General features: G+C 39.0%; 2 protein-coding genes across 9 annotated transcripts in view; one reads left to right on the top strand and one right to left on the bottom strand.

Moving 5' to 3' along the window:
- Positions 1–5,917: 5,917 nt before the first annotated feature.
- TRNT1 (tRNA nucleotidyl transferase 1) lies at positions 5,918–26,491 on the top strand. Of its 4 annotated transcripts, none has more exons than XM_058726176.1 (8): positions 5,918–6,000; positions 7,075–7,249; positions 13,318–13,511; positions 17,327–17,465; positions 21,987–22,113; positions 24,160–24,353; positions 25,133–25,386; positions 25,562–26,491. In XM_058726176.1, exons 2-8 carry the CDS (start codon positions 7,102–7,104, stop codon positions 25,814–25,816), a joined length of 1,311 nt encoding a protein of 436 aa, XP_058582159.1. In that variant the 5' UTR covers positions 5,918–6,000; positions 7,075–7,101; the 3' UTR covers positions 25,817–26,491. The 4 variants fall into 4 exon arrangements, with proteins under 4 accessions (XP_058582159.1, XP_058582160.1, XP_058582161.1 ...); XM_058726177.1 differs by lacking the exon at positions 5,918–6,000 and adding an exon at positions 6,017–6,281; XM_058726178.1 differs by lacking the exon at positions 5,918–6,000 and adding an exon at positions 6,318–6,424.
- CRBN (cereblon) overlaps positions 10,172–27,086 on the bottom strand; it is a 41,809-nt gene continuing 24,894 nt past the window's right edge. For 4 of the 5 annotated variants that reach the window (XM_058726169.1, XM_058726175.1, XM_058726170.1 and 1 more), the window contains one exon: positions 10,172–13,000. In XM_058726169.1, coding sequence (XP_058582152.1) covers positions 12,959–13,000 — 42 coding nt within the window. In that variant the 3' untranslated portion in view covers positions 10,172–12,958. Of the gene's footprint in view, positions 13,001–25,441; positions 25,724–27,086 lie in introns of those variants that run through there. The other variant, XM_058726171.1, reaches the window with a different exon arrangement.

The following is a 27,086-nucleotide window of genomic DNA, read 5'->3' as shown; positions in this document are numbered from 1 at the left end:
GAACATCACAAGGAAGCTGGTTTTAGACTCTTCTTGGTTCTGATCTGAGGCTGCTGATAAGTCAGAATTTTGAAGGTGATTATTCACAGTCTTTACCCTTGGGCCTCTGTTCTTTTAACTATTATTGAAGTCCCATCTTTTAAAATTAATGACCCAGTATGAAATTTCAGAACAGCTAAAATTGATTTGTCTATTTACTTACCTCTTTTAAATGTAAAATAAAATTGCATTTGTGTGTAAAATCCCCCAGCACCAATGAAAATGGCGATTCTACATTTTCTGAGAAATCTCTTTATTTGTCCTCTGGGAGATCTTAAACTTTAGTTGGCTTCTATTAAACTTTTATGAGAACAAAACGAGTGGATGACTTTTCCTTCAAAGAGGTAGTTTCTATTGTTTCAAAGAAACAACACATTGTTAAAACAGAACATGTCTTTTAAACAAATTACTCAGTGTTGCTTCCCAAAAAAAGAGGGTGGGGGTGGGGGAGGAGTTTGAGGAGATAACCAGCATCATTCCCAAATTGCATAATCTTAAAATTAGGTCAAACTTTTGTTATTTATTTATTTATTTATTTATTTATTTATTTATTTATTTATATCCAAGTTAGTTAGCATATAGTGCAATAATGATTTCAGGAATAGAATCCAGTGGGGTTTTTATCTGACTTGTCTGAATATTGCCTCAAATATCTTCCTCAGGGGGCCTAAAATGCTATTATAAATTATTATCTTTATGTGAAGCATTATTCTCCTTTCACTGTCCTGTTTCAAAATGTAGATACTCCTTGGAGCAGCAATGTATTAAGGACACTGACACCATAGGTCCTGGAGTTGGGCGCTGGCAGGTAGGGTAGGGAGCTCTGATCTCAGGGTTATCACTCTGCTCTTTAATGGTTTTTAACCTCTGCTCAGCCGTGTGTTTTTAATTGAAATAAAATCCTCTGCCTAAAACCAGAAATAGGAACAAATGGAGCAAGTAGTTAGCGTATTAAGGTCGACACAGTTAATGTCCCAAGTTGACCAGCCAGTCATTTTGTTCTGGCTTTCAAGATGAACAGAGGGAAACACCTGAAGCTGAAAAGGACCAAAACCAAAACAAAACAGATTCTCCCCACGTGCCTGCAGAAGCAATGCATCCCTGTGGATCCATTTTAGACTTGTGGCCTCCAGAACTGGGAGACAATACATTTTTGTGCCAGGCCCTTCCAACCCATTTTCCATGCTGCTGTCAGAGTAGTCACGTGAAAATAGAGTAGGTTTATGAAAACCCCTACTTAAAAAACCTTTAATGTCTTTATATCATCATTAAAATGAAGTCCTAGTGTCATCCTGTGAAGGGCCCAGCCCTGCATGATCTGGTCCTGCCTGTTTCTCCAGCTTCATCATGGGCACTAGTGATTCTGAGTCAGAATGTCTGAATTGAGAATTTTGCTTGTGTTCCTCACTACCCATGTGACCTTAGACTAATTAACTTCTCCCTGCCTCTGTTCCTCAGTGGGAAGTATCTCATTGGATGTTCCTGAGGATTAATAAGTTAATACGATGCCTGGTACTGTTTAAGCATAGTATAAATTACTAGGTAATCTCATCATTACTATGAACATTCACACATGCCATTGGCACATAGTAGACACCAAATAACATTGAATGAATGAATGAATGAATGCAGTGTGACATTCACAAGTCTTTCATACACCCTGTTACTTCTCTATGATTTGCAGACATGATTCAGTTTTATTTTTATTAAAAATTTTTTTTAAATGTTTGTTTATTTTTGAGGGAGAGCGAGAGAGACAGAGTGTGAACAGGGGAGGGGCAGAGAGAGAGAGGGAAGCACAGAATCTGAAGCAGGCTCCAGGCTCTGGGCTGTCAGCACAGAGCCCCATGCAGGGCTGGAACTCATAAGCAGGGCATGACCTGAGCCACCCAGGCACCCCAGAGATGACTCCGTTTTAAAGGAACACAACCAAAACTTAGATGAACAGAGACAACCAAACATTTGGGAGCCACATTTTCATTCCTAGATATATAAACTGGAATAAAAATATTTGATTCACTGTAAAGAAAAATGAAGGCCATTTACTCCTGACGGAATATTTAACCATTGTGATACATACCAACCAACATTAATGGGTTTTCAAGCCAGCATTGATAGCTAAGACCTGAAGTTTGTATATACAATAAATCTAAAATTTTATCTCATTTTCTTTACTTTTTAATAATCTGTTGCCTTTTTAAAAAGTTTATTTACTTAGAGAGAGAGAGAGAGAGAATACATGCATGAGCAGGGGAGGGACAGAAAGAGAGGGAGAGAGGATCCCAAGCAGGTTTCAGTGAGGAGCCCAGTGTGGGCCTTGAGCCCACCAAGCATGAGATCATGACCTGAGCTGAAATCAAGAGTCACATGCTTAATTGACTGACCCACCCAGGAGCCCCAGTAATCTGTTGCCTTCTAACTGAAGAATAATACTCATGGCTTTGGTGTTTCTATGGCGTAACAAAAACTTGCCCATTCCTAACAGTCCCCTGTGCTCATATTCACTTTTGGGTAGGTACTAGACAATAAGAATACTTCCCATGGGATTTTCATGTAGTAAATGTCAGTTCTGTCAGTTCCTTTGCAGGTAAAGTTATATTTCCCTTAGGAGAGATAATAGTAAACATCTTGTATGCAGGGGAGAGAATATTTGGATTGCTTTGGCTGTCCTTACCAGTGTCCTGGAGTGGGGTGTTGAGGGGCATTCTTTCTACAGAGTTCTCTTCTGCTTTAGTTTAATGGCCTCAAAGTTCTTCATTCTACCTTCATATGTGAATGCTTTAAGAGTTGAACTTATTTGAATAAGCATTTCTTGGGAGGCTAAAGTATGTTTTTTTTAAACTTTCACCTTCTAGTTTTTGGCTAATATATGGAAAGAAAATAGTTTGGTCAGGTTTTTTCAGGTATAATTTACATACAGGAAAGTTTACCCTTTTTTAGTGTACTGTTCCAGTGTTTTGACAGAGACAGTCAGGCGATCACCAGCATTATCAAGATATATAACATTCCATCACTGGCCCCCAAATTCATTCATGCCATTTTGTAGTGAACCCCTCCTTCCAGCTCCAGTTCCTTGAAGCAAATACTCTTTTTTCTGCCTCTGTGGTTTTGCCATTTTCAGGATGTTACATTAATAGAATCATTATGTAGTCTCCTGAGTCTGGCTTTCTTGATTTTACATTTAGATATATTGTTGTATATATGAGGAGTTAACTCTTTTCTATTGCTAAGTGATACTTCTTTTTATGGATGTACCACAGTTTACTTATCCATTTATCTGTTGGAGGAAATATGGCTTATTTCCAAGTTTGGATGATGATCAGTAAGGTTACTAAAACCATTCACACACATTTTTTTAGTGTAAACGTATGTTTTCATTTGTCCCAGCTAAATATCAAGGAATAGGATTGCCGGATTGTATATTGAGTAGGTATAACTTTATCAGAAACTGCCAAACTGTTTTCCAAAGTGGTTGTAGCAGTTTGTATTCTCACCGATGGTGTATGAGGTCCCATCAATCCACATGTCACCAGCACTTGATTATCAGGTTTTTGATTAAAATATTCTAATAGGTACGCAGTGACATGTCACTGTGGTTTCAATTTGCATTTCCATAATAACTGATGATGTTGACTATCTTTACATGATTGGTTGACAACCTTATAGTTTCTTCTGTTACAGTTATTCCTACGTTATAATCTATCTCTCTATAATTTTAGAGATACTATTAAAATTAGAATTTATAACTATTTGCTGCTACTGAATAAAAATACGTTTTCAATTATTAAATGTGAATCCTAAGACCTTGCTAAATTCATTAACTCTAATAGTTATGTTGATTCCCATATAAACCATTATGTCATTTGAAAACAGTGATGCTTCTTTCCTGATTATTCTATCTTTTACTCCTTTTTCATGCCTTATGTTAATGGTTATGAAGTATGGTAAAGTGTTGAAAAGAAGTCATTAACTGGGCATCTTTTTCTTGTCATCAAGGGAAAAGTAGTCAGATTTTACCATTAAGGATAACAGTAGTGGGACACTTGGGTGGCTCGGTTTATTAAGCGTGTGACTTCAGCTCAGGTCATGATCTCAGTCCTGAATTCGAGCCCCATATCTGGTTGCTGTCAGCACAGAGTCCACTTTGGATCCTCTTTCCCCCTCTCTCTGACCCTACCCTCTTGCACTCTCAAAAATAAATGAACAGTAAGTATGATAGTAGCTATACATTTTTCATAGATGCCCTTTACCAGATCAAGGATGTCTTCTAATTTCAGTTTTCTGAGAATAATCCTCATTAATAAGTGTGGAATTTAAGTGCTTTTTCAGCATCTATTGGGATGATCATATAATTTTCTTTTTTGGTCTTTTAATATGGTAAATAACAATGGTTGGGTTTCAAATGTTAAGTCCACCTTGCATTCCTGGGATAAACCAAACTTGATCAAAATCCAATTTGCTTGATTCAGTTTTCTAATATTTCATTAAATATATGTGTTTCTAGATTCATGCGGCTATTGATGTGTAAGTTTTTTTTTGGTAATATCTATTTTAGGTTTGTTATCAGTGTCATGCTGGCCCCAAATAAGAGGAAAAGTGTTTCCCCCTCTATTTTCTGAACAAAAATTGTGCAACATTGGTGTTATTTCTTCCTTAAGTGGTTGATAAATCTGACCACTAAAACCATCTGGGCCTGGAATTATCTTTGTGGGAAGTTTGTTGAACAAACTTCAATTTCTTTCAAAGTAAAGGACTATTTAGATGTTAAATTTCATCCTGTTTCACTTTTGATGCATGCTTAAAAGAATTTGTCCATTTCATCCAGTGTCAAATGTGTTGACATAAAATTGTCCATAATCTCTTCTATTATCCTGTTAATGTCTACATTTCTATAGCGATATGCTCTTTCACATTGAATTCTCTGTATTTTTTTCTTCAGCCTAGTTAGGATATATGAATATATATATTTATTGCCATGTTAAGGAGCATAAATCAATGCTTTGCCTTTGAATGGCAACTTGGAAAACTGGTTCTGTGCTTCTCAAAATGGGATAGTTAACACCCCTGAAGAAGTCTGATCATTGGAAACCACAGAAATACCATGGCATATGAATTTTTCTACGGAAATTAAGGTATTTAAAGTGATGTTAGAAAGACTATGCTTAAGTAAAATCTGCATCATATGTTTCATTTTTAAACATAATTGGGAAATTTCTTGGAAATGTCCTTTTTGAAGGATTTGGGACTTAAACTCCCACTCCTTTGCCGCTTTATTTACTCTTCTCAGCCCTGGAAAAAAAGAGAAAATCCAAGAGAGAACCCAAGAGAGAATACAATTCAAGTTCTTCACTTTGCACCTGCAACAGCTTTCTCACTTCACATAAACCAGGTGGGAAATTAAAACATGAGCAGTCATTTCATTTGACCAGAGGGCTTACATTTAGAACAAGTGTGTCTCGAACCCTGTGCTTAGGTCCTGATGAAATGTCTCAGGCAGGAATAGTAATACTAACTGAGCATTTCCTCCTTGCTGGAGAGTAACATGACATGTAAGCCCGGCAACCTAAAACAGGTTTTATTGACAGTCTCATTTTACAAAAGAAGACAGTGACACTTGTCCAAGGACACACAGGCATGCAATGCAGATGGGCGTCTGACCACCTCGGGAAATAGAAAGGTGTGGGGAGATGGGATTAAAGTAAGTAACAGACCCTCGCCCCTCAAGACCCCCCAGCAGCACGTCCCGGGTGAGGGCCGCCTTCCGGGGCGCAGGAAAACTGCGTGCTTCCACAGGCGGCGCCTTAAGGAGGCCGGAGGGGCAGAGAGACAGCCCGCTGGGCCCCGCCCACACCCTGCTGCGATTCCCCATTCGCCGCCGACAGACGCACGGCGGAGACGTCACGGCGCACGCCGTCCGGAAGTGCGTGAGCTGCGATGACAACGAAGGCTGCGGCGGGGCTGGTAAGTGGGCGCGCGGGGGGCGTGCGGCAGGCGTGCGGACGCGCGCCACAGGGAGGGCTGCTGGGCGACTGCAGCGGCCGACCTTCCCCCACGCAGGGTCACCTGGGGCGACCCTGAGGTGGTGAGAGGGCTCCTCTACACCGCGGAACGGAGCCTAACGTGGAGGTCGTGCGGCCGTGTCCCTGCCACGTTCCAGTGACTGCAGGCTGATTCACCGGGCTTCCCCGGGAACTTTCCCTTCCTCGAGGCCGGGCCCCGGAGGGTCTCACTAAGCTTTTTCGGTCCGGCACCTGGTGTGGGACACGGCACATACCACTTCAGGGCCAGGGTCCTTAGCGGGTTTTTCTGATTTGAGGCGGAGTTGGATGGAGACTGTTTTTCTTCCCCACGTGGTCTGGATGAGCGGAACTCGCTCCACCTCCTGGTGGGCAACGCCGCGTTTTGAAAGCTGCTTCCCAAGGAAAGGAATGGTTCTCCAGTGGTTTCTTTCGGAGTCAATTGGAATCCTGTTGGTCCCTCAAAGAGGTCCACTTTACATGGAGAACAGGGTGTGGGTGGGACTCAGGAGCTGGCATAATGGGAGGGAATGGTGAATGAGGAAAAAGTGGGAAGCCAAGACAAGTCTTGGGGAAACATGTATTATAGTGTCTAGGAAATCTCCCTGGGTCATAAATCTCAGGGGCAGGTGGGGAAGTACAGTGATAAACATCAGTGAATGTCCCATGTTTTGGAGGAGGCCAAGTGTTCCTGCAAGTGTTTGAGTTACATTTTCTGCAGCCATCTGCCCTTAGCAGACCGCTCCCCTCAAGCCTTAACCGAAACCCACCTCTCCAGAGGGTATTGTAGCAGTAAAATGTGAGGATGCGAGTATAGCAGTAAGTGCTTCAGGAGTACAAAAGTGGACAGCTACAAGCATAGATCTAGTATAGGTGTCTGCCTCTCATATTGTCACTTTTTTTCAGTTTTTTCATCTGAACAGGAGATGAGAGTCTCAGTTAAATAAAATTGCAGTAGATCCCTTTGTTTCCCTTGGCTTGGAGATTTCATTATTGTGCATGCATGTTTCTCTCCTAGATGTATAGTTGGTGACTTTGTCCCCAGATGCTGAGGTGCCTGAATCCCTGGCGCAGGCCACTACTGAGCTGTAGTTGGAGTAGGCTGTGCCTTTTCAAGCAGTATCTGTTTACAATGAAGTTGCAGTCTCCAGAATTCCAGTCACTGTTCACAGAAGGATTGAAGAGTCTGACAGGTGAGAGATTAGGATGCTTTCTTGCTTTGGAAGCCCATGTGAATGGAGAAGCATAGGGTTAAAGTTTTTTAGCCAACACTCGAGGGTTTTGTTTCGTTTTGTTTTTGTTTTTGTTTTGCGGTTGACCTAACGAAAGAAAAGTTTACCATGGGTAATCCAAAAGTAGCCAAAATGTAAGAGTCCAGCAGTGATTTCATTTACAAAGCACGGCTTTTCTGTATATTGTGCTAAGTACTTCACGTACATTACAAGATTTGGCTTACTAGCTTAATGTGTAGATATATTTTGTTTCGTGGATGAGGAAACAGTCTTAGGAATGTGCCAACATTTTTATAATAACTGGGGAGCTGAATTTTGAGCTTGTGCAGTCTTGTTTTCAGAACCCAGCTTGTAACCACCAAGCTACATTTCCTGCCTAGGCAGAGGAGGCAGAAGGAAATAGGAGTCCCCTCTGTTTGTGCATGTGCAAAACTTACCTGGAAGGAGCACGGGAAATGACTTTGGCTAAGTGCTTGATTACAGCAGCTTCCATTGCTTGTCACAGTTTTCTCATTCCTTACCTTGGAATATCAGCCCAGCTTTTGCCGAAGCAGCCACCCTGATGTATTTCAAAACCTGTGGTATTTTAGTGGCCCATAAGAAATTCACAAAGGTAGATGTATGTAGGAGCATGACTTATACAGTGGTTTGCAACCCTAGCTGTCTATTAGATTCACTTGGGAAGCTTTTAAGATCTACAAATGCTGGGATCCCACCCTGACCCACTAAACTGGAATCTCTGGGGAGGATGGGCATCTATAAATTTTTAGAAGAGCTCCACTCTATTAATCTGATGCACAAAAGGTGGAGGAACCATGGCATTATATTCATTCCTTGTATCAGTTTATTCCCAAAGCTACTTTCTTATTCTTGAAATTAGATGATGTAAAAAAAAGTTTTTTTTTAACGTTTACTTATTCTTGAGAGAGAGAGAGAGAGAGACAGAGTATGAATGGGGTAGAAGCAGAGAGAGAGGAAGACACAGAATCCGAAGGAGGCTCCAGGCTCCGAGCTGTCAGCAGAGAGCCCACTGTGGGGCTCGAACCCATGAACCGTGAGATGATTAGAGCTGAAGTCCGATGCTTAATCAACTGAGCCACCCAGGCACCCCCCCCCCCCCTTTTTTAATTTTTTTTTTTTAACGTTTATTTAGTTTTGAGAGACAGCGACAGACCATGAATGGAGGAGGGGCAGAGAGAGAGGGAAACACAGAATCTGAAACAGGCTCCAGGCTCCCAGCTGTCAGCACAGAGCCTGTCACATAGATGATTTTTTAGATACACGTCAGAGGTCAGTGGTCCAGAGCTTGTTGATTCATATAGATTCTTCACGTGGTCTTGAAGTCGAGGGCCTAAAGCTGATACTTGCCTGTGGGTTTTAATTACAGTGAAAAATGCTAGAAACTCCCAGTGCAATAGAAGTATCAGTCACAACGGGTGATGTAAAGTTTTCTAGTAACCACATTAGAGGTAAAAAGAAATGGGTGAAATTAATAAATTATGTAATAAATAAATTAATAAAATGAAAATTATTTTAGTAATCATTTTATCAACTTTACTTAAGATACTATAATTTTAATATAAAATATGTGTAAAAATTATTAAGGAGAAATTTCATATCCTTCTTGTAACAAGTCTTTGAAATCTGATGGTTAGCACATACTAACCATCTTAATTCACCACATTTCAAGTGCTCAGTTCAGTAACCACATGTGCCTGCTATTTGAGCAACACGAGTTTAGAAGCTCCAAATTTGAGTTGAATTCAAGCTTGTTCTTTCTTTATATGCCTTTCCCAGCTCCTAATCTTCCCATCTTCAATTGCAAGAGGCCTCTTGGAAGAAAGGTGCCAAATGCTTGGATGTAGGTAATTAACTGTTGGTGGCCTGTTTCAGGTCCTTCTGCATTTTTCTTTTGGAAACAAGACTCTGGATATTGATTGCTATAAGTTCTTGAACGTCTTTTATTTTAACAATTTCATTTGGCTTACTGTCACCTCAAGAGTTGAATTGTCTCCACTTTAAGAGGTGAAATCCTAAGGATTTAGAAACTAAATAGGGTGGAAAGATACAGGTAGTTTATCCACAGGGTCTTGTCCTTGAAAGACTGGCAAATGGGAGCATGGACATTTTCTAAACTTGACATTTTTAGGCTATAGTGGAAGTAGCAAGAATGGAATCTTTTAGTGCAAAGCTCAGTCAGTTAGAAAATCAAATAATTGGTTTTGTTTTTTGCTACTTTCTAAAGACCTGGGTGTCCTGGTAAATAAAATAAGATGTTCTCCATGAAAACAACACTCAAAAACACACACACTAATGATGGCTATTGTGTGGTGATACCGTGCAGTTAAATACCATATCAGTTCTCAGACCTTAATAGCTTCTTTGCCACATGTGAAATTAGTTTCCAGTATGTAAGAATTTGGGAAACTAGGATAGTAGATTTTCTGTACCCTATATAGGATTTTATTATTTGTCAGTTTATGTCATGTAATTGTTTTTCCTGTTGCTTGAGGACAACACTGTAGAGGTATATTAGGGGCATATAAGATTTTTTTCTTCATTCTGTACATGAGAATGAAGTTCCAAACATAGTGGTTTTTGCCTACATTACGTGGTTGGTGGACAAGCCAGAGCTTCTGTGGCCACTTGGCTATAGTCCATAAGCAATGCTGGGGATGAGTACTCAGCAGTTAGCTTTTAACTGCTTAGGTATGTGATGTCATAAAACCATCAAAGTAACATTTGGGACAGTAGGAACACCCGATCACTCTTGGAAGTTTGGGAGCTTCTGTATATTGGTGGTATGTGGTCATGCCATGGGATGGTCTTAAACTTCGACTCACTTTCTGTACGCCCCGCCTCCAAAACTCAGAATTCAAAACATAAAGCACAGAAGTTAAAACTTTGAAAGTTAACATAAAATTAAAATACAGACACATAGAAGTTTTCTGACACATGATGTCCCATGGTCTTTTGTATTGCTAGCCATAATTAAAAATCGTTTATTATCAGATGTGGCAGTTGAAGCAAATTAATAGCTTTGGAATGATGAAATTATGCATTTCTTGAGTCTCAGGCTTAAATTTACAATTAAATTCAGTTGCATTAGGTATTTCACTGAGTATGTAGTTTATAAAATTTGTTGGAATGTGGATTTCTCTAAGATTGAATGCAACAGTAATTGAGGGAAAAAGGAGTGTCTAAGCCTGATAATCCGTACTCTTAGGTCCGTATAAAATCATTGGTTTCTTACAGTTTTTATGACTGTTCCACACAAGCATATACATATGCCTTTATATGCCTTTCTCAATTGTATCATAATGTTAGAATCGTGAGTTTTTTGGAGATAGTTATCTATTTCCATACGGCTAATCAAAATGATGACCAGATTATTTTCAATTCTGGATCTCTTTCTATAATGCAGTTAATTTATTAGGTGACTTTGAACTTAAAATTTTATTTTAGTGAGCCAGCATGAAAATCTTATAACAGAGGTTATCTTGTATTCAGGCTTGACCTTCTTCATCCTGTTAAAGTAGGTTCAAATTAAAGTAAAACTTGCTCATTTTTTGGATTTCAAAATGGTTTCTTACTGTGTTAATTTGAAGGAAGAAACCTGTAAACAATGCACATTTCAACGAGGCCACTCTAGTTTTTTTTTTTTTTAATTTTTTTGAATCTAGGATATCACAATTAAGTTCTCTGGTGAGCCATGTTGGTGTAAAGATGAGTAAGATAGGTTTTCTACCCTGAGAATGAACAGGAAATTTTAGTATAATTAGTACACATAAAACTAGGTTACTGTGATAGCTTAGAAGAAATTCAGTCAACTCTGCCATCAGGAGAGGCTTTCTAAACTGAATCAAAAAAGATGAGTAAGGATAAGGATGAGATAGATCAGTGTTTTTTCCCACTCTGGGTGGTGCCCATTAGTGAACCATAAAATCGATTTAGTGGTCATGACCAGCATTAAAATACAGGGAAAGAGGATACAGTAGATGAGATTGTGTGGTGTGTATTTTGTGAAACTTCGTTTTAAGTACAAGTGACTGCCATGCAAAATGCCTTTCTTGGTGTGGGTTGCGCACCAAGACATTTCATGGCCAGCTGCTCAGCTAGATCAGTAAGTGGGGAAGGTGTTTGGGTGAAGTGACCAGTACGAGCAGTTAGATGGAAACTACCAGGAGAGTTTGGTGAATGTAAAGTGTGATGCAGAGATTAGTGAGAGATGAGACAGAAATGGGTCAGGAGGCCCTTGTATAATGTACTGACGAAATATGGATCTTGCGCTGGGAGTAGTCAGAGGAACAGTGACATAGCTTAATCACGTTGATAATTTAGAGCCCTATGTCTGGACTGTGGAAGCTGGGTTTAAGGGGGCTGGTGTAGCCCTCTTGTTCAGGAAGGAGATAAAGAGACTGTGAACTAGGGAGAAATGAGGGTAGTGTCCAGAAATAGTTTGGCAGTCCTTCACTTTTTGGGTCCTGGACCTCTATAAATCTCATGAAAACTGGAGTAACATAGTTAGGGGCCATGAACCCCATATTAAAGGAACCCTTAATAGCGACAGATAATGGGACTTGATAAATATGGAGTGAAAGAAGAACACATACTCCTGGGAAGGACTTAGCTCTGGGAGAGCTTTTAAGGTAAGGCCAGGAGGCAGAGGGTGGGAGCATTTGTTGCTTTGTAGCAGATTGTTTTAGATAGTCTGCAGAGAGTGGGGCTGGAAGGTTTAGGAAGAATAGGTAGAGGAGGAGGAGGAGCAAGACCAGATGAGGGGTAGGGGTGGAGGTTAACGTATCGGGTTGTGATTAGGGATGCCACAACTCTGATGGATTTCCCTCAGTGCTAAATAGGTGAGAGTGCCCACCAGCCAGAGACCACAAGGAACACACCAGGTGCGTTGTTACTGCAGTGAGGGAGAACACCAACCAAGGAGAACCTTGGAGTATCTCAGCAAAAGGTTTTTAGAAAGAACTTCTTGTAGGATTTGTGCTTGTATCGTGTTTTGGGGCGGGTGTTAAGAAGTGGGGCTTTGCTGTGGGTTAGGTGGTATCAGGCAGCAAGGATAAATCTGATGCGTGTCTTAATTCTTACCTAGGAGACGAGAACCCAGCACTCTGCTCTGTTAACCGATGGGTAAATAAGGAGCAGTCCCATGTATTAATTGTCATAAGGTGGTGCCTCTGACAGTGTTTGTGTCTCTTCTGTGTTCAGACATGAGTACTAGTTGTCTTGTCTTAACTGATTCATCATGGTCACCGAGTGGACTTGTCTGATGTGGATGTTCTCTGAGATGATGTTCAGCAGGAGAGCGCTGGGGCCCAGTTGTGGGTGCCAGGCCAGCTCGTGTCAAAACCAAGGCTTAGGGGGTCATATATGGCCATTTCCTGGATGTCATTCTCACTAGGTACCATATGATGTCCTTTAGTCATTATGTAATTATAGTAGACTTTGTCTTGTCCACTCTGGGTTTCCTCTACTGAGTTCCTTACAGTAATTCCAGCGTTCATATGGCTTTTCTAGAACACAGATAGGAGCAGATATAACATCATGTGCACTTTTTTTCTTGGCGGATTCTTCGTTGTAACATTATCATACCTGGTGTGGTAGACTAATGTTGTTTGACAGTTCCATAGTTTTATGCATGAACATACAGTTTCAGCATCAGTACCCAAAGAGAAATAGGTGTAAGAACACCTCACAATTCTGAAATAGAAAAAGCAGTTATTCACTTTACTTTTTGGTTGTAATTCAAATCTGTATCGGTGACATTGGGGGTATTGTGGAATTCGGAATTATCTTTCAAATCTGCCAAGAAAATTTCTGCAAGTTCCCTGTTCTCACAGTTGTGACAGGCATTCTACTATAGGTAAGTCACTTCATTTCTGTGGGCCTTGTTCTCCTAATTTTTATCTGAAAAGGTTCAATTAAATAATCTCTGCTGTTCCTAATAGATGGGAAAAACTTTGTACTTACGTAATTCTTAAATACATTGAAGTAAAAAATATTCTTTCTCCTCTCAGATTTATTTGTGAAAGAAAATCATGAATTAAGAATAGCAGGAGGAGCAGTGAGGGATTTATTAAGTGGAGTAAAGCCTCAAGATGTGGATTTTGCTACCACTGCTACCCCTGCTCAGATGAAGGAGATGTTTCAGTCTGCTGGTATTCGCATGATAAACAACAAAGGGGAAAAGCATGGGACAATTACTGCCAGGGTGAGTGAAAGGTTTGACACCAATTGCATTGCCTCTCCTTTAATTTTTATAATTTTTATGTTTTTTTCTAGGTTTTAAAAAAAAGTAACAAAAAACTAAAAAAATATGTCAGTCTTGGGGTGCCTGGGCGGCTCAGCGGGTTAAGCGTCTGGCATCCTACTCTTGGTTTTGGCTCAGGTCATGATCTTGCAATTTGTGGGTTCGAGCCCCACGTCGGGCTCTGTGTTGACGGTGCAGAGCCTGCTTGGGATTTCTCTTTCCCTCTCTCTGCCTCTGCCCTGCTCTCTGTCTTTCTCTCTCTCTAGATAAATACACATTAAAAAAAAAAAAAGTCATTTTCTATCTCCCTCTTAAACCCTGCATCCTCCTTTGCTGTAGCCTCCTCTGCTGTAGCTAGTTGTTATGGTACTTGCCTGTTAGCCCCACGGTTCTAAAAAAGACCTTTCTATGCTGCAGTGTTCTAAAAAAGACCTTTCTCTGCTGCAGTGTTTGTCTTTGTTTCAAATTTCCTGGGTGTAAGATGTTGTCTGCTGATTTCTGCACAGGAGAGCAGCTCAGCTTTCTTAGCAGCAGCACAGGCACTTCTCCCTTGTCTTCTCAGTGTACATGTACCATCACTTTTGGTTGAATTCATATTCAATGTTTACATTTATAACTATGGTTTACTGCTAGATTGTAAAGTATATTGTGACTACCTTTCTTGGGTGATTTTGGTTTCCCTGCAGTTAATAACATTTTTCTTTCACGTAGCTTTCTGTGTGCCACTGATTCATTCCTCTACTCTGTAAAATTCTTAGTAGAGTAAACCAGAGTAAACCCGTCAAGTTTCAGTTCCTTGTTTTGAGCCACCTCACCTGGTGCATTCTCTCCTCTCATATCTGTATGTTCTGGGCGGGCTCCTCATTCCTCATCTCGAGATTTCCCTGCACCAGATTCTGGGAATTTCCCTGCCTCTTCCTTACTAGACTGCCTTGGTCCTGAGTCCTGTGTGATATTCTTTCTTGGTTTTGCTCTCATTAAAAAAAAATTTTTTTTAATGTTTATTTATGAGAGAGAGAGAGAGAGAGAGAAATAGAAAGCAGGGGAGGGGCAGAGAGAGAGGGAGACACGGAATCCGAAGCAGGCTCCAGGCTCTGAGCTGTCAGCACAGAGCCTGATGTGGGGCTCAGACTCACTAACCTTGAGATCATGACCTCAGCTGAAGTCGGATGCTTACCCGACTGAACCACCCAGGTGCTCTGATTTTTTGCTCTCATTTTAATAGTTTGAAACCTGGAAAAGTCTTACATGTCTGAAAATATTTTTATTTTACCTTCACACTGGTCTGATAGTTTTACTGGTTGTAGAATTTGAGGCTGGCAGTCATTTTCACTCAGAACTGTAAAGACTGTTTTCCACCTGCCTGTGTTGCCACTGGGAAGTCTGAGCTCATTCACATTTCTCTTCTGTTTGAGACCAGATTTTTTGCCTGCCCTGAAGCCTTTCTGATCTTTTTATCAGGTGTTTGTAGTTCCAAGATGCCGTGCTTGGTTTGTATGTGTTTTTTCATTCATTGTGTGGGGACACTTAGTGGGCCTTCTTGTATTCCTCTCCTCATTTCATCCCTTTTGTTCAGTATCTTCAGTTTTGGAAACTCCTGTGATGTTGGATATTGGATCATGGGGTCTGAGCTTCTATCTTTACCTTTGTCTCCTAATTTATATTCTCCTATCTTTGTCTTTCCATGAGATTGCCTTAGCTTGATCATCCAGGTTTTTTTGTTTTTTTACATTTATTTATTTTTGAGAGACAGAGGCAGAGTACAAGTGGGGGAGGGGCAGAGAGAGAGAAGGAGACACAGAATCTGAAGCAGGCTCCAGACTCCCAGCTGTCAGCACAGAGCCCGATGCAGGGCTTGAACTCACAAACCATGAGATCATGACCTGAGCCGAAGTCGGACGCTTAACCAACTGAGTCACCCAGGCACCCCAAGAGGTCTTTCTTCTTTTGAAAACTTCCTTTTCTTGTTTCAGATGCAGTATCTTATTTCCTTTAGGATACCAGTTAATAGTTACTTGGATAATGTCTCTCTTTCCTCTGAGCTTTTTCTGTCTTTCCTGTCGGCTTTCTTTAACTGTGGGTTTGGTTCTTTCCTTACGTTTGTGTGATCCTCTGGTGTTTGTAAAGTGACTTGAGAGATTTACTCTAGTTTTGTGTGGGAAACATCAGCCAGTTGTGGGATCATCACTATCCATATGAGTAGGCCTATTCCTTATTCCAGAATAAATCTGGTTATTAGCATTTTGAAAAACCAAGTGGGGAAAGGGAATAAAGGTCATGTTGATTTTCTTTTTTTTTTTTTTCCCCACTTAATATTGTTTTCATTGGGGTGCTTCACTCCCACTGTATCTGGTGTCCCAAGGTGTAACCATTTTTAGGCTAGCCTTTCTAATGAGGTAATCTCTGGTTCTTTGCCTGGGTAAAGTAGGCATTCTAGGGGTCTATTTCTTACAGTGATTTTCACATAGTCTTCATATTTCTTTTTTAAAAAAAATTTTTGACGTTTATTTATTTTTGAGAGAGAGAGCACAAGTGGGGTATGTAGAGAGGTAGACAGAATCTGAAGCAGGCTCCAGACTCTGAGCTGTCAGCACACAGCCTGACGTGGGGCTCAAACCCATGAACTGCGAGATCATGACCTGAGCCGAAGTTGGACACTTAACTGGCTGAGCCACCCAGGCGCCTCAGTCTTCATATTTCAAACCTTTTACTTACCACTTGCCTTGAGAGAAAAACGTGTGCCTTAAATTCTTGAGTTCTAGAGCTAACTTGTTTCTAGAAAAGAAATGAGATTGAGAGGAATTCCAGAACAGACTTCCAGTGATCAGTAGTGGTTTTCAGCTCTTAATGAAGAGATTCCAAATTCCTGCATGGCATGTAAAACCCTTTGTTGTCTACCCCTCAGTGCTAACATGCTGTTTGTCAGCTATACTTTTTTGCGCAGATAATATCCCTTCTTTCTCTCCACTGTGCCTTTGGTCATCTTTTCTCTTGATTTGAAATGTTATTCTTACGTGTGCATGTGCAGATCCTACTTAGTTTTCAGGGCTCAGCTCACATGTCAGTCGTTCTTGAAGCTACTCAGCTTTTCCCAGCTGAGGTAATCTTTCTTCCCATGACATATATAGCACTTTATTTTGACTTCATTGATTACCAGTAAGTGAGTTGCAGGATGTGTTAAGGGTTTGTGTTTTTTCCTCTTTCGATCCTTTGCTCAGTGGTATATATGTTGTAAATTGATAATCAGCTCTTTGCAAACCAGAGTTATTATAAAATATTTCAAAGTAGCCTGAATTGAAATTGGAAGAACTAGAATATACTGTTTTAAAGGCCTCCTCACTCCTCTGCCACAACATTTGTTAGAGTTGTCTTTTTTTAAACATCAGACTCCCTTTTTTTTTTTTTTAAAGTTTATTTACTTATTTTTGAGAAGGGGGAGGGCAGAGAAAGAGAATCCCAAGCAGGCTCTCTGCTGTCAGTGCAGAGCTTAAATTCGGGGCTTGATTTCACAAACCGTGAGATCATGACCTGAACCGAAATCAAGAGCTGGACGCTTATCTGACTGAGGCACCCAGGTGTCCCAAACTCATCTTTTCAAATTAAGATGCATTTATTTTTTAAAAATATTCTTTGGCTCTGTCTTTGAATATTGTGGTTGTCTTTCTATTTCAAGATACATGTGCAGTAGGTGACTTTGAAAAGAAAGATGTATGTGTCAGAACTCGTTTTTTTCAGTTCATCCAGTGTTCTAAAAACTAAAAAAAATTTCGTTACAGCTTCATGAAGAAAATTTTGAAATTACTACACTGCGGATTGATGTTGTCACTGATGGGAGACACGCTGAGGTAGAATTCACAACTGATTGGCAGAAAGATGCTGAACGCAGAGATCTCACTATAAATTCTATGTTTTTAGGTAATATCTGGAGATCATGTTTTAATCCATTCTGTCTGAAAGCTGCCTTTTAAAGTGAATCTACATTCTGGAAATGTCCTCCAACCTGGGAAGTTGCATTAGTTTCATCTAAGAAACAGTGTAGCATATGGGTTAAAAGATGATTCTGGAGCCAGAAGTCCCAGGTTCAAATTCTGACTCCATGACTCACTAGCTATAAAAGGAGGATGTTAATATTAGCTTCCTTTGTAAGGCTGTTGTGAGGATTAAAGAAGTTAACAGTTTTAAGTCCTTAGAACAGTGACTGGCACATGTACACATTCAGTGTTAACTTACTAATTGCATCTAAAAATGGTTAACATTTCAGGTAAGAAAAATGCATGTCTCCCATGTCACTCTCCACTGCACATCTTTCGTGGGTTCCCACCCTAGCTCTTCTTCTTCTGGTGCCTGGATGCAGACTGATAAATGACTTCAGCAGCCTCTCTGTTGCTGTGCCTCGGCACAACATCAGATTCTTTCATGGCATTGCATTTTAGGAATCATCTTGAATCAGAGTCTCATGCAAGAGAAGCCTGTTTATCATCTCAGCTTGATTTTTGTGTGAATGAAACCAGTGAGACTCATAGTAGGTGAATTAAGTTAGTGCTTAATTGAAGCATTATTTTTTGTACTTTAAGTTTTAGTCAAGCCCTTTATGTTTAACACTTTGGATTAGAAAAGAGAGATGAAGCATCCACTTTTCATAACCTGGTTGTGGCAGCAGTAATAGTGAAAGGATGAAGTATAGGTTTCCTCGCTATCCAAAAGTATTCTGTGTCACCTTTCTTAAGTTGAAATGGTGTAAGGTGAGGAAGCAATTACTATTTCATCAAAATGAAAATCCTTTTCCAGATTTCTTTCAGGTAGTGAAAACAGCTTTTAGAGTAGGTCTTTTGTAAAGGCAGCGTGGCCTAAAGTGAACTTTCAGATAGTGGAGAAAACCTGTAATAGTAGTTGCTTCATGGGATGGAGAAGGGGGTTGTAGGTGGGATCTCCTGCTAATTACATTAAAGATGATGTCTTTAGAGCACCTGCTAGGTTCTGAGTCACTTGATACACTTTATCTCATTTAACTGTCAGGAAAACTTCATTGAGGATAAAATCCATTTTATGAGGAAACAGACTGAGATGTTAAGTAACTTAGCTCAGGTCACAGACTACCATGATTGGACCTTGGGTTTCCACAGCCTACATGATTTATCAGTCCAGTTGGTGGCATGTTGTCCCTCCGTTATGTGATCACACTCCCGGTGTTCATTTCTTCTTCTTTCTTAAGATTTTTTAACATTTATTTATTTTTGAGAGACAGAGTATGAGTGGGGGAGGGGCAGAGAGAGATGGAGACAGAATCTGAAGCAGGCTCCAGGCTCTGAGCTGTCAGCACAGGGCCTGACTAGGGGCTCGAACCCATGGACTCCCAAGATCATGACCTGGGCTGAGGTCGGACACTTAACCAACTGAGCCACCCAGGACCCCCCCCCCCCCCCTTTCTTTTTACCTCATTCTGACTTAGGGTAAACTGCTGCAACTACTGCTGCAGTGTATAAAATCTGTAACTAGCTTCTAAGCATACCTAACTAAAAGAGAGAAGTTAATAATTCTTTTTCAGTATACTGTTTTATAAAAGTAAAAGCTGTTCTTACTAGTACTACTGTTTCACTGTTTCTTTTTTCTTTCTTTTCTTTCCCCTTCCTTCCTTCCTTTCTTTTCTTTTCTTTCTTTCTTTCTTTTCTTTCTTTCTTTCTCTTCTTTCTTTTCTTTTCTTTCTTTCTTTCTTTCTTTCTTTCTTTCTTTCTTTCTTTCTTTCTTCTTTCTTTCTTTCTTTCTTTCTTTCTTCTTCCTTCCTTCCTTCCTTCCTTCCTTCCTTCCTTCCTTCCTTCCTTCCTTTCTTTCTTTCTTTCTTTCTTTCTTTCTTTCTTTCTTTCTTTCTTTCTTTCTTTTTCTTTCTTTCTTTCTTTCTTTCTTTCTTTCTTTCTTCTTTCTTTCTTTCTTTCTTTCTTTCTTTCTTTCTTTCTTTCTTTCTTTCTTTCTTTCTTTCTTTCTCCTTCCTTCCTTCCTTCCTTCCTTCCTTTCTTTCTTTCTTTCTTTCTTTCTTTCTTCTTTTTTTTTTTTTTTTTAAAGTTTATTTGTTTTGAGAGACAGTGAGGAGAATCCCAGGCAGGCTGCATCCACATAGTCAGTGCAGAGCCTCACACGGGGCTTGAACTCATAAGCTGTGAGAGCGTAACTTGAGCCGACACCAAGAGTCAGACACCTAAGCAACGGAGCTACCCAGGTGCCCTGTACTACTGTTTTCTACCATTTGCTGAGCCCTTGTAATGTGCCGGGCATGGTTCTGAGCACATCACAGCAATTGAATCTTCCCAGCATCCCTATGGAGCAGATACTGCTATTTAACCTATAGTAATTTGCTTAAAGTCATGCAGCTGGTAAACTGTAGAATTAGGATTCCAACCTAAGTGTCCTGGCTCTGGAGGTCATGTTCTTGACCACTACATTATTCTTAGGAACTCTGCTTTATTTCTTACTTTTATGCATTATATTTTGAAAGTGATATTCAGAGCAAAAAACAAAGTGCACACCTATCAGTGTGTATTGTCACTAATTTTTACTTTTTCTGTCCAGGTTTTTTTCAAGCCTTACTGGGTGAAGCATTCCTAGTTTTGCCATTTCTGGTTACTTTGTGTCTCACACTTTGCTCGTTTTATCCTGTGTTGTGTTTTGTTTTTTGTTTTTGCCTCCAACCTTGATTTTTCCTTTAGTGAAAAGGACTTTAGTATTTCCATGCTTACCAGGGAGAGCCGTCTCTTCATTAAGAGAAATTACATTAAGAGACCGATAGACCTCATGTATTTGCTACTTCGTAAACATATTTTTTCCCATTTTCTGTTATTTCTTTGAATTTTGAGCCTTTCAAATTTCTATATATATCAAAATGCTATATAAATCAAAAGTTTGGGAAGTGTTATGCTTGAGCTTACCAGTATTGCATTTGGGATAATCAAAGAGCATTACAGTTCAAACAAATAAATTGACAAGTAGTTGTTCTTTAGAGGTAGCGGCAGTGCCTTTATAAGGTAAAGCATCTCTTAGGATCACTGACCACCCCCCACCACCATTTGGATGATTGAATGGTACCTGTCTTTGCTGTTTTTTTCAGTCCCTAGAGTGACCAGCTGTCTGTTTGCCCGGGACAGGAGATTTTTAATTTTTAAAACTAGCAAAAGTTCAAGGATAACTGAAATGAACTGGGCACTCTACTACTTGAGGTTTTATATGCCTTATGTTAATTTTTTCTTTTTGTTTACATATGAAAGAACATATTATAGTGGGAATTTTTTTGGTTACATTTCTTTGAATGGGTATCAGGTTCACATGGTTCAGAATTCATGAAGCTTAAAAGGCTGCAGAGTTATCTCCTGATCTGATTCACCATACCCTTGCTCAGTGCAGTCAGACTTGGATTTTTGCCACGTGATAGAAATGTGAAAAAATGTTGCCTCAAAGATTTGTAATTTTTTATGAGTAAGGTTGCAAAATATTCATTTTTTAAGGTTTTTAAAAATATTTCCTTAGCTTATTTCTACTGATTTCTTCTATTTATATGTGGTATTTTTATTTATTTACAAAAGCTTTTTGTATATTATGGAAACTTGGTATTTGACTCTATTAACTTAGTATTTTTCTCAGTATGCTTTTCATTATGGTGGTTTTTGCCATGAAGGCACCTTTGATTTTTGCGTGGTTGAATTATTTCCTTAAGGCTCTGGTGTTGTGGGTGTGTGTGTATCTAATTTTAGTTTCTTGGTAAATCCCCATGCAGTGTAAAATCTGCATATTAACTTTGACTCCCCCGTCCCCATACTTAAGTATTAATAGCCTATTGATAGGAAGCTTTACTGATAACAGAAACAATCAAGTAAAACAAATTTTGTATGGTCTGTGTATCATACACTGCGTTCTTACAGTAAAGCAAGGTAGAGAAAAGTGTTAAGAAAATGAGAGAAATCATTTACAGTACTGTAAAAATCTACCTCTACGTGGACCCATGTAGTTCAAACCTGTGTTCAAGGGTTAACTGTATATTTTTAAAGGTTTTCCCCATTCCAGGATCATAAATGTTTTTTCCTATGGTTTAGTTTTTCCATTTTATTTTTGCTTTTTATGTTTCCCCCAGATTATTTTGGCTCTTCTTGTTTATTCTCTCATATTTACTTGAAAATCAGCTTGTTTGGTGTCTCTACCCCAATTCATACTAGCGTATTTCTTATTTAGTTCATTCTTGGATATTATCTTTTTAGTTGGTGTTATAAATACAGCCTTTTATTCCATTATGTCTTCTATTTGATAGTGGATATGGATGAATGCTATTCATGTCTATTTTAACTTTGTAACTCTTCACTTAATTTTTACTGTTTATAATAGTTTTTAGCTGACTTTGTTTTCTAGGTCTTACTTGTTAACAGTGATGATATCTCTCCCCGCTTCTTTAATGAATAGGTTTTGATGGTACCTTATTTGACTACTTCAGTGGTTTTGAAGATTTAAAAAATAAGAAAGTTAGGTTTGTTGGACATGCTAAACAGAGGATACAAGAAGATTATCTTCGAATTTTAAGATATTTCCGGTAAGAAATTTTTTAAAATAATGGTAACAGTTTTTAATACCCTGGAGCACAATTCTGAGCATGTGAAACGCACAGGTGAGTGTACAAAATGGTGACATCCCAAATGTCTGTCCCTGATAGATTTAGTAAAATGTGACTTACTGTGAGAGATTACTTAGATGCTTCGTATTTTCTTTCCCAAAGATATTTACTGCATTCTTTGATGGTTTTATATAATCCAGCTTTAAATCATTTTTCTTGTGTCCAGTGTTCTTTTTATTTTCTGCACTCATCATTCATTTCACAGATAATTGAATGCTCACCACAGGCCAACCACTGTGGTGGGTGCTTTGAACACAGAGTAACCGGTCAAAGTCTTTGCCTTCACATGGGTTACAGTTTGAGGTGGTCATGGGAAATCCCTTAGATGAACTTAGTAAGCATGAAATGCATTTGCATGGTTTTGTGGATAGAAATGATTTTTAAAATCTGGGTTCTAACCTTTTTCAAATTTTTTTAATGTTTATTTTACTTTTTATATATTTAAATCCGGGTTAGTTAACATATAGTGTAATAAGGATTTCAGAAATAGAATTTAATGATTCATCACTTACATATAACACCCACTCCTCATCCCAGCAAGTGTCCTCCTTAATGCAACCTTGCCAGTTTAGCCCATCCCCCCCATCCCTCCAGCAATCCTGTTTGTTCTGTATTTAAGTCTCTTATGGTTTGTCCCCCTCTCTGTTTTTATATTATTTTTGCTTCCCTTCCCTTATGTTCATCTGTTTTGTATATTAAATTCCACATATGAGTGAAGTCATATGATACTTGTTTTTCTCTGACTTATTTTGCTTAGCATAATACACTCTAGTTCCATCCATGTTGTAAATGGCAAGACTTCATTCTTTTTGATCACCAAGTGATACTCCATTGTGTATATAAACCACATCTTTATTCATCATTTGGACATTTGGGCTCTTTCCATACTTTGGCTATTGATAGTGCTGCTATAAATACTGGGGTGCATGTGCCCCTTCAAACAGCACTCCTCTATTTGGATAAATACCTAGTAGTGGAATTGCTGGGTCGTAGGATAGTTCTATTTTTTTTTTTTAAATTATTCTAAGTGGCTAGTTTATGTGTAGTAATATTTTTTACTGCTTAGGATCACATCTGGAGTATTCTGTAACAGAGCCTACATATTTTGTTAGTAAATGTTCTTTAAATTTCAGTATTTGCAGACTGTCTTTGCAAATAATAGAACACAGGCTGACATCCATAGTTACTGTCATTTAATGTACATTATAAATGAATTTTAAAGATGTGTTCATACAGGTATACTTTAAGGCTTCTATTTCTGAGATTATAAGAAATATACTCCTGTGTCTGCAACTAGATGTGTCCTATTTGAAACTCTTTATTAAAAGTATTGAGGGGTACTAGGGGTTCCTGAGTGTCTCAGTCAGTTGAGCGTCTGACTTTGGCTCAGGTCATGATCCCATGGTTCATGGGTTCGAGCACCTCATCGGGCCCTGTGCTGACAGCTGAGAGCCTGGAGCCTGCTTCAAATTCTGTGTCTCCCTTTCTCTCTCTCCCTCCCCCACTCACACACACTCTCTCTCAAAAAATAAGCATTAAAAATTTTTTTTAAAAAGTATTGATGGGCACAGACAGGCATACTTTGTACCCTGCTCCATTGATGGCATTCTGGTGTTGTTTTGGTGCCTTTCCAAGAATGCTATTTTATTCATCCAGTATAGGTACCAGTTCCAGGAAGTACATTTGATAGCCATTCTAAGTGGCTCAGTGATTTGCAAATCAGACTGAGCAGAGGGTTTTACTTCTTGCTAATTACAGAATGTTATTTACATTTTATTGGATCTCAGTTTTGTCATCTGGGAACAAAGAGAAGGTAGAGAGAATTGACCAGATGATTTCTAAGGCCCCTAATTCTGTTGTCTTGTAGTAGATGTATGGAATAGTACCAGTAAAATGAAAAACTAGATTTTTGCTAGTGATATATGTCAACTAAAGGTAACATCGTCTGAAAATTTTGTTTTGTAGGTTTTATGGGAGGATTGTAGACAAGCCTGGTGACCACGATCCTGAGACTTTGGAAGCGATTGCAGAAAATGCAAAAGGCTTGGCTGGAATATCAGGGGAGAGAATTTGGGTGGAACTGAAAAAAATTCTTATTGGTAACCATGTAAATCACTTGATTAACCTCATCTATGATCTTGGTGTGGCTCCTTACATAGGTGAGAAGAAGTTATAAAATATTTGAGATTTTGACAAAGAGATACCTGGTTTACAATTTCATAAGAATGACTAATTCCAAAAGGAGAAAGAGTATTTTAAAGTAGGATAAACTGAGATCACAGGTAGGAGGACACAGCTCAAAGACAGCACAGCACTGAAGTAGAACACAGTGGCCTCTGGTATCAGACCTGGGTTTGACTGATGCTTTGCCGCATATCAACTTTGTGATTTGGGTTAGTTCTTTAATCATTAGTTGTTGAATCTAAAAAAGGGGTGTGAAAATAGTTGCATCTATCTAAAGGAAGGGCTGAGATATTCAGTGAATTAATACATGTGAGGCACTTAAAGGGTAACATATATGGAAATTAATGTTATGTTCAGAAAGAACAGTGGTATATGCTACCGCATACTTAAGGAAACTTGGGTGTATTTCAAATAGTTATTGAATGGTGGGTGGGGGGTGGATGTTGTGTGACGGTAGCTCGGTAAGAAGTCAGTAGTAAGTGTCACTTGTGCGTCTGACACCACCGCCTCTGCCTCTGGAAATTAATGTTTTAGGGCTCCTTACTGTAGGTCTTGGGGGGATTATAGGAAAGAATAGCAACAGTTTATCAGTGGTTTACCTGTAAGATGGGAGCATCACACTGAACCAGTGAGTTCTAGTGGCAGGACATTTAGTATACTATAGCCGTGATTGGTTGAGGAGATTAATGTGTTTTATTAAATTTATCCACTGTAAAAAATAAAAATAGGTGAAAAATTGTTTTTGTCCCTACAGGCTTACCTACTAATGCAAGTTTAGAAGAATTTAACAAAGTCAGTAAAAATGTTGAAGGTTTTTCACCAAAGCCAATGACTGTCTTGGCCTCATTATTCAAAGTACAGGATGATGTCACAAAATTGGATTTGAGGTTGAAGATTTCAAAAGAAGAGAAAAACCTTGGTATATTTGTAGTTAAAAACAGAAAAGATTTGGTTAAAGCAGCAGATAGTTCAGAACCATTGAAACCCTATCAAGACTTCATTATAGATGTAAGTATATACAGGCTTGGTCAGAACTAATTTATTAATACTAAGACCCAGTGTGTTCTGTGGATTTCATTTATTTTAAGTGAAAAATTTCACATTGGTTATTTACCTTTTGGATAAGATGATTAGTAAGCATTCTAATGTGTGGTGAAACTAAGTGTTTGATTGTGGCACTCAGTCTAGGGAATCTGATGCAACGACCCGTGTGTGTGAACTACTGAAGTACCAAGGAGAGCATCGTCTTCTTGAGCAAATGCAGCAATGGTGCATTCCTCCATTTCCTGTGAGTGGCCATGACATCAGAAAAGTAGGCATTTCTTCAGGAAAAGAAATTGGGGCTCTGTTGCAGCAGTTACGAGAACAGTGGAAAAAAAGCGGTTACCAAATGGAGAAAGATGAACTCCTAAGTTACATAAAGAAGAGTGAAAATTGATGAGAGCGGATATTAAATAGCAGAAAATTTTTGGTAAAACTAGTTTGTTCGTTTTTTTTTCCCTTCCCTCTTAGATTTAAGAGAGACTTGAATATATAGCAGAATAAAAGCCAGCGTAGAGGACCTCTTCAGATGAGTAAAGGTCTTATTTTGTGAGATCTAATTATATTTTAGGCAGTAAACTGAAGTCTACCTCCTCTTAATTTGATTTATATCACTGAACCCTGTGATTCTTTTGGAGTAGTTCCTACTGCAAATAGTATAGTTGTTTCCCCCTGTTGTAATCTGTCTAGGCTTTCTTCTTTTTTTTTTTTTGGTATAGCGTGTTACTGATTGATCTTAAAACATGGTAACTCGATAAAAGTGTTTCTTAATGTTTGTAATTGGAATAACTGCATTATTTTATCGTTCTGGAATCCAGGTAAGAAGTGAAACTTACAACAGTGTGTTGATAACACAGTAGTTGACAAAATGGCCGATATAAAATAATGAAGACCAGATGTGTCCCAAGTGGCTGGCATTCGTATACCCAAAACTTGTTCTAGCAAGCTGTTTTAGTATGTAGTTGATACTTTTGTCATAATTTATGCATGCTAGGCCTGAGAAAGATTGGCTTGACAGTTACTCTTGAGCCTATTATTTTAATAAACATTCCCTTTGGAATTGGAAGAGAAATGTGTGTGGTATGTGACAGTATATATCATTACACATACACACATATTCTACACACTGACAAATTAAGGTCAGTGTTAACTTTTTAAAGATGTGGCCTACATTATAATGTCCGTGAACAGGCCTGTACATATGGTCTTTTAATTTCTTTTTTTAATGTTTCTTTGTTTATATTTGAGAGAAAGGGACACAGAATCCGAAGCAGGCTCCGAGCTGTCAGCACAGAGCCCGACGTGGGGCTCGAACTCATGAGGTGTGAGAGACGCTTAACCGACTAAGCCACCCAGGTGCCCCTGCACACATGGTCTTTTAAAGTAAAAGGTTTGAGCTCTAAATGTTTTCAGTAGGTAAATGGGTGCAATGTATTATTTCAACATGTGACATTTTACTTTTGTGTAGCCAGACAGGTCAGTAATTTAAGTCCCACTTAAAAATAGTGTTATATGCTTTTTTTGTTGTTGTTTTTTTTAAATATCAGAAACTTTTATTTGCAAGTGTCAGTAAACAAAATAGAACATTCTGTGAGGTTACACCTTTCAGATGGCGAAAGTAAAAGCAGCGTTCCTTCTCTGTGACTGGTTTCAGTGTAAAGATGTGC

Source organism: Neofelis nebulosa, chromosome 4 (assembly GCF_028018385.1).
Source record: "Neofelis nebulosa isolate mNeoNeb1 chromosome 4, mNeoNeb1.pri, whole genome shotgun sequence".
NCBI lineage: Eukaryota > Metazoa > Chordata > Mammalia > Carnivora > Felidae > Neofelis > Neofelis nebulosa.
Note: the sequence above shows the minus strand (reverse complement) of the source record. Positions and strands in the feature narration are given on the sequence as shown.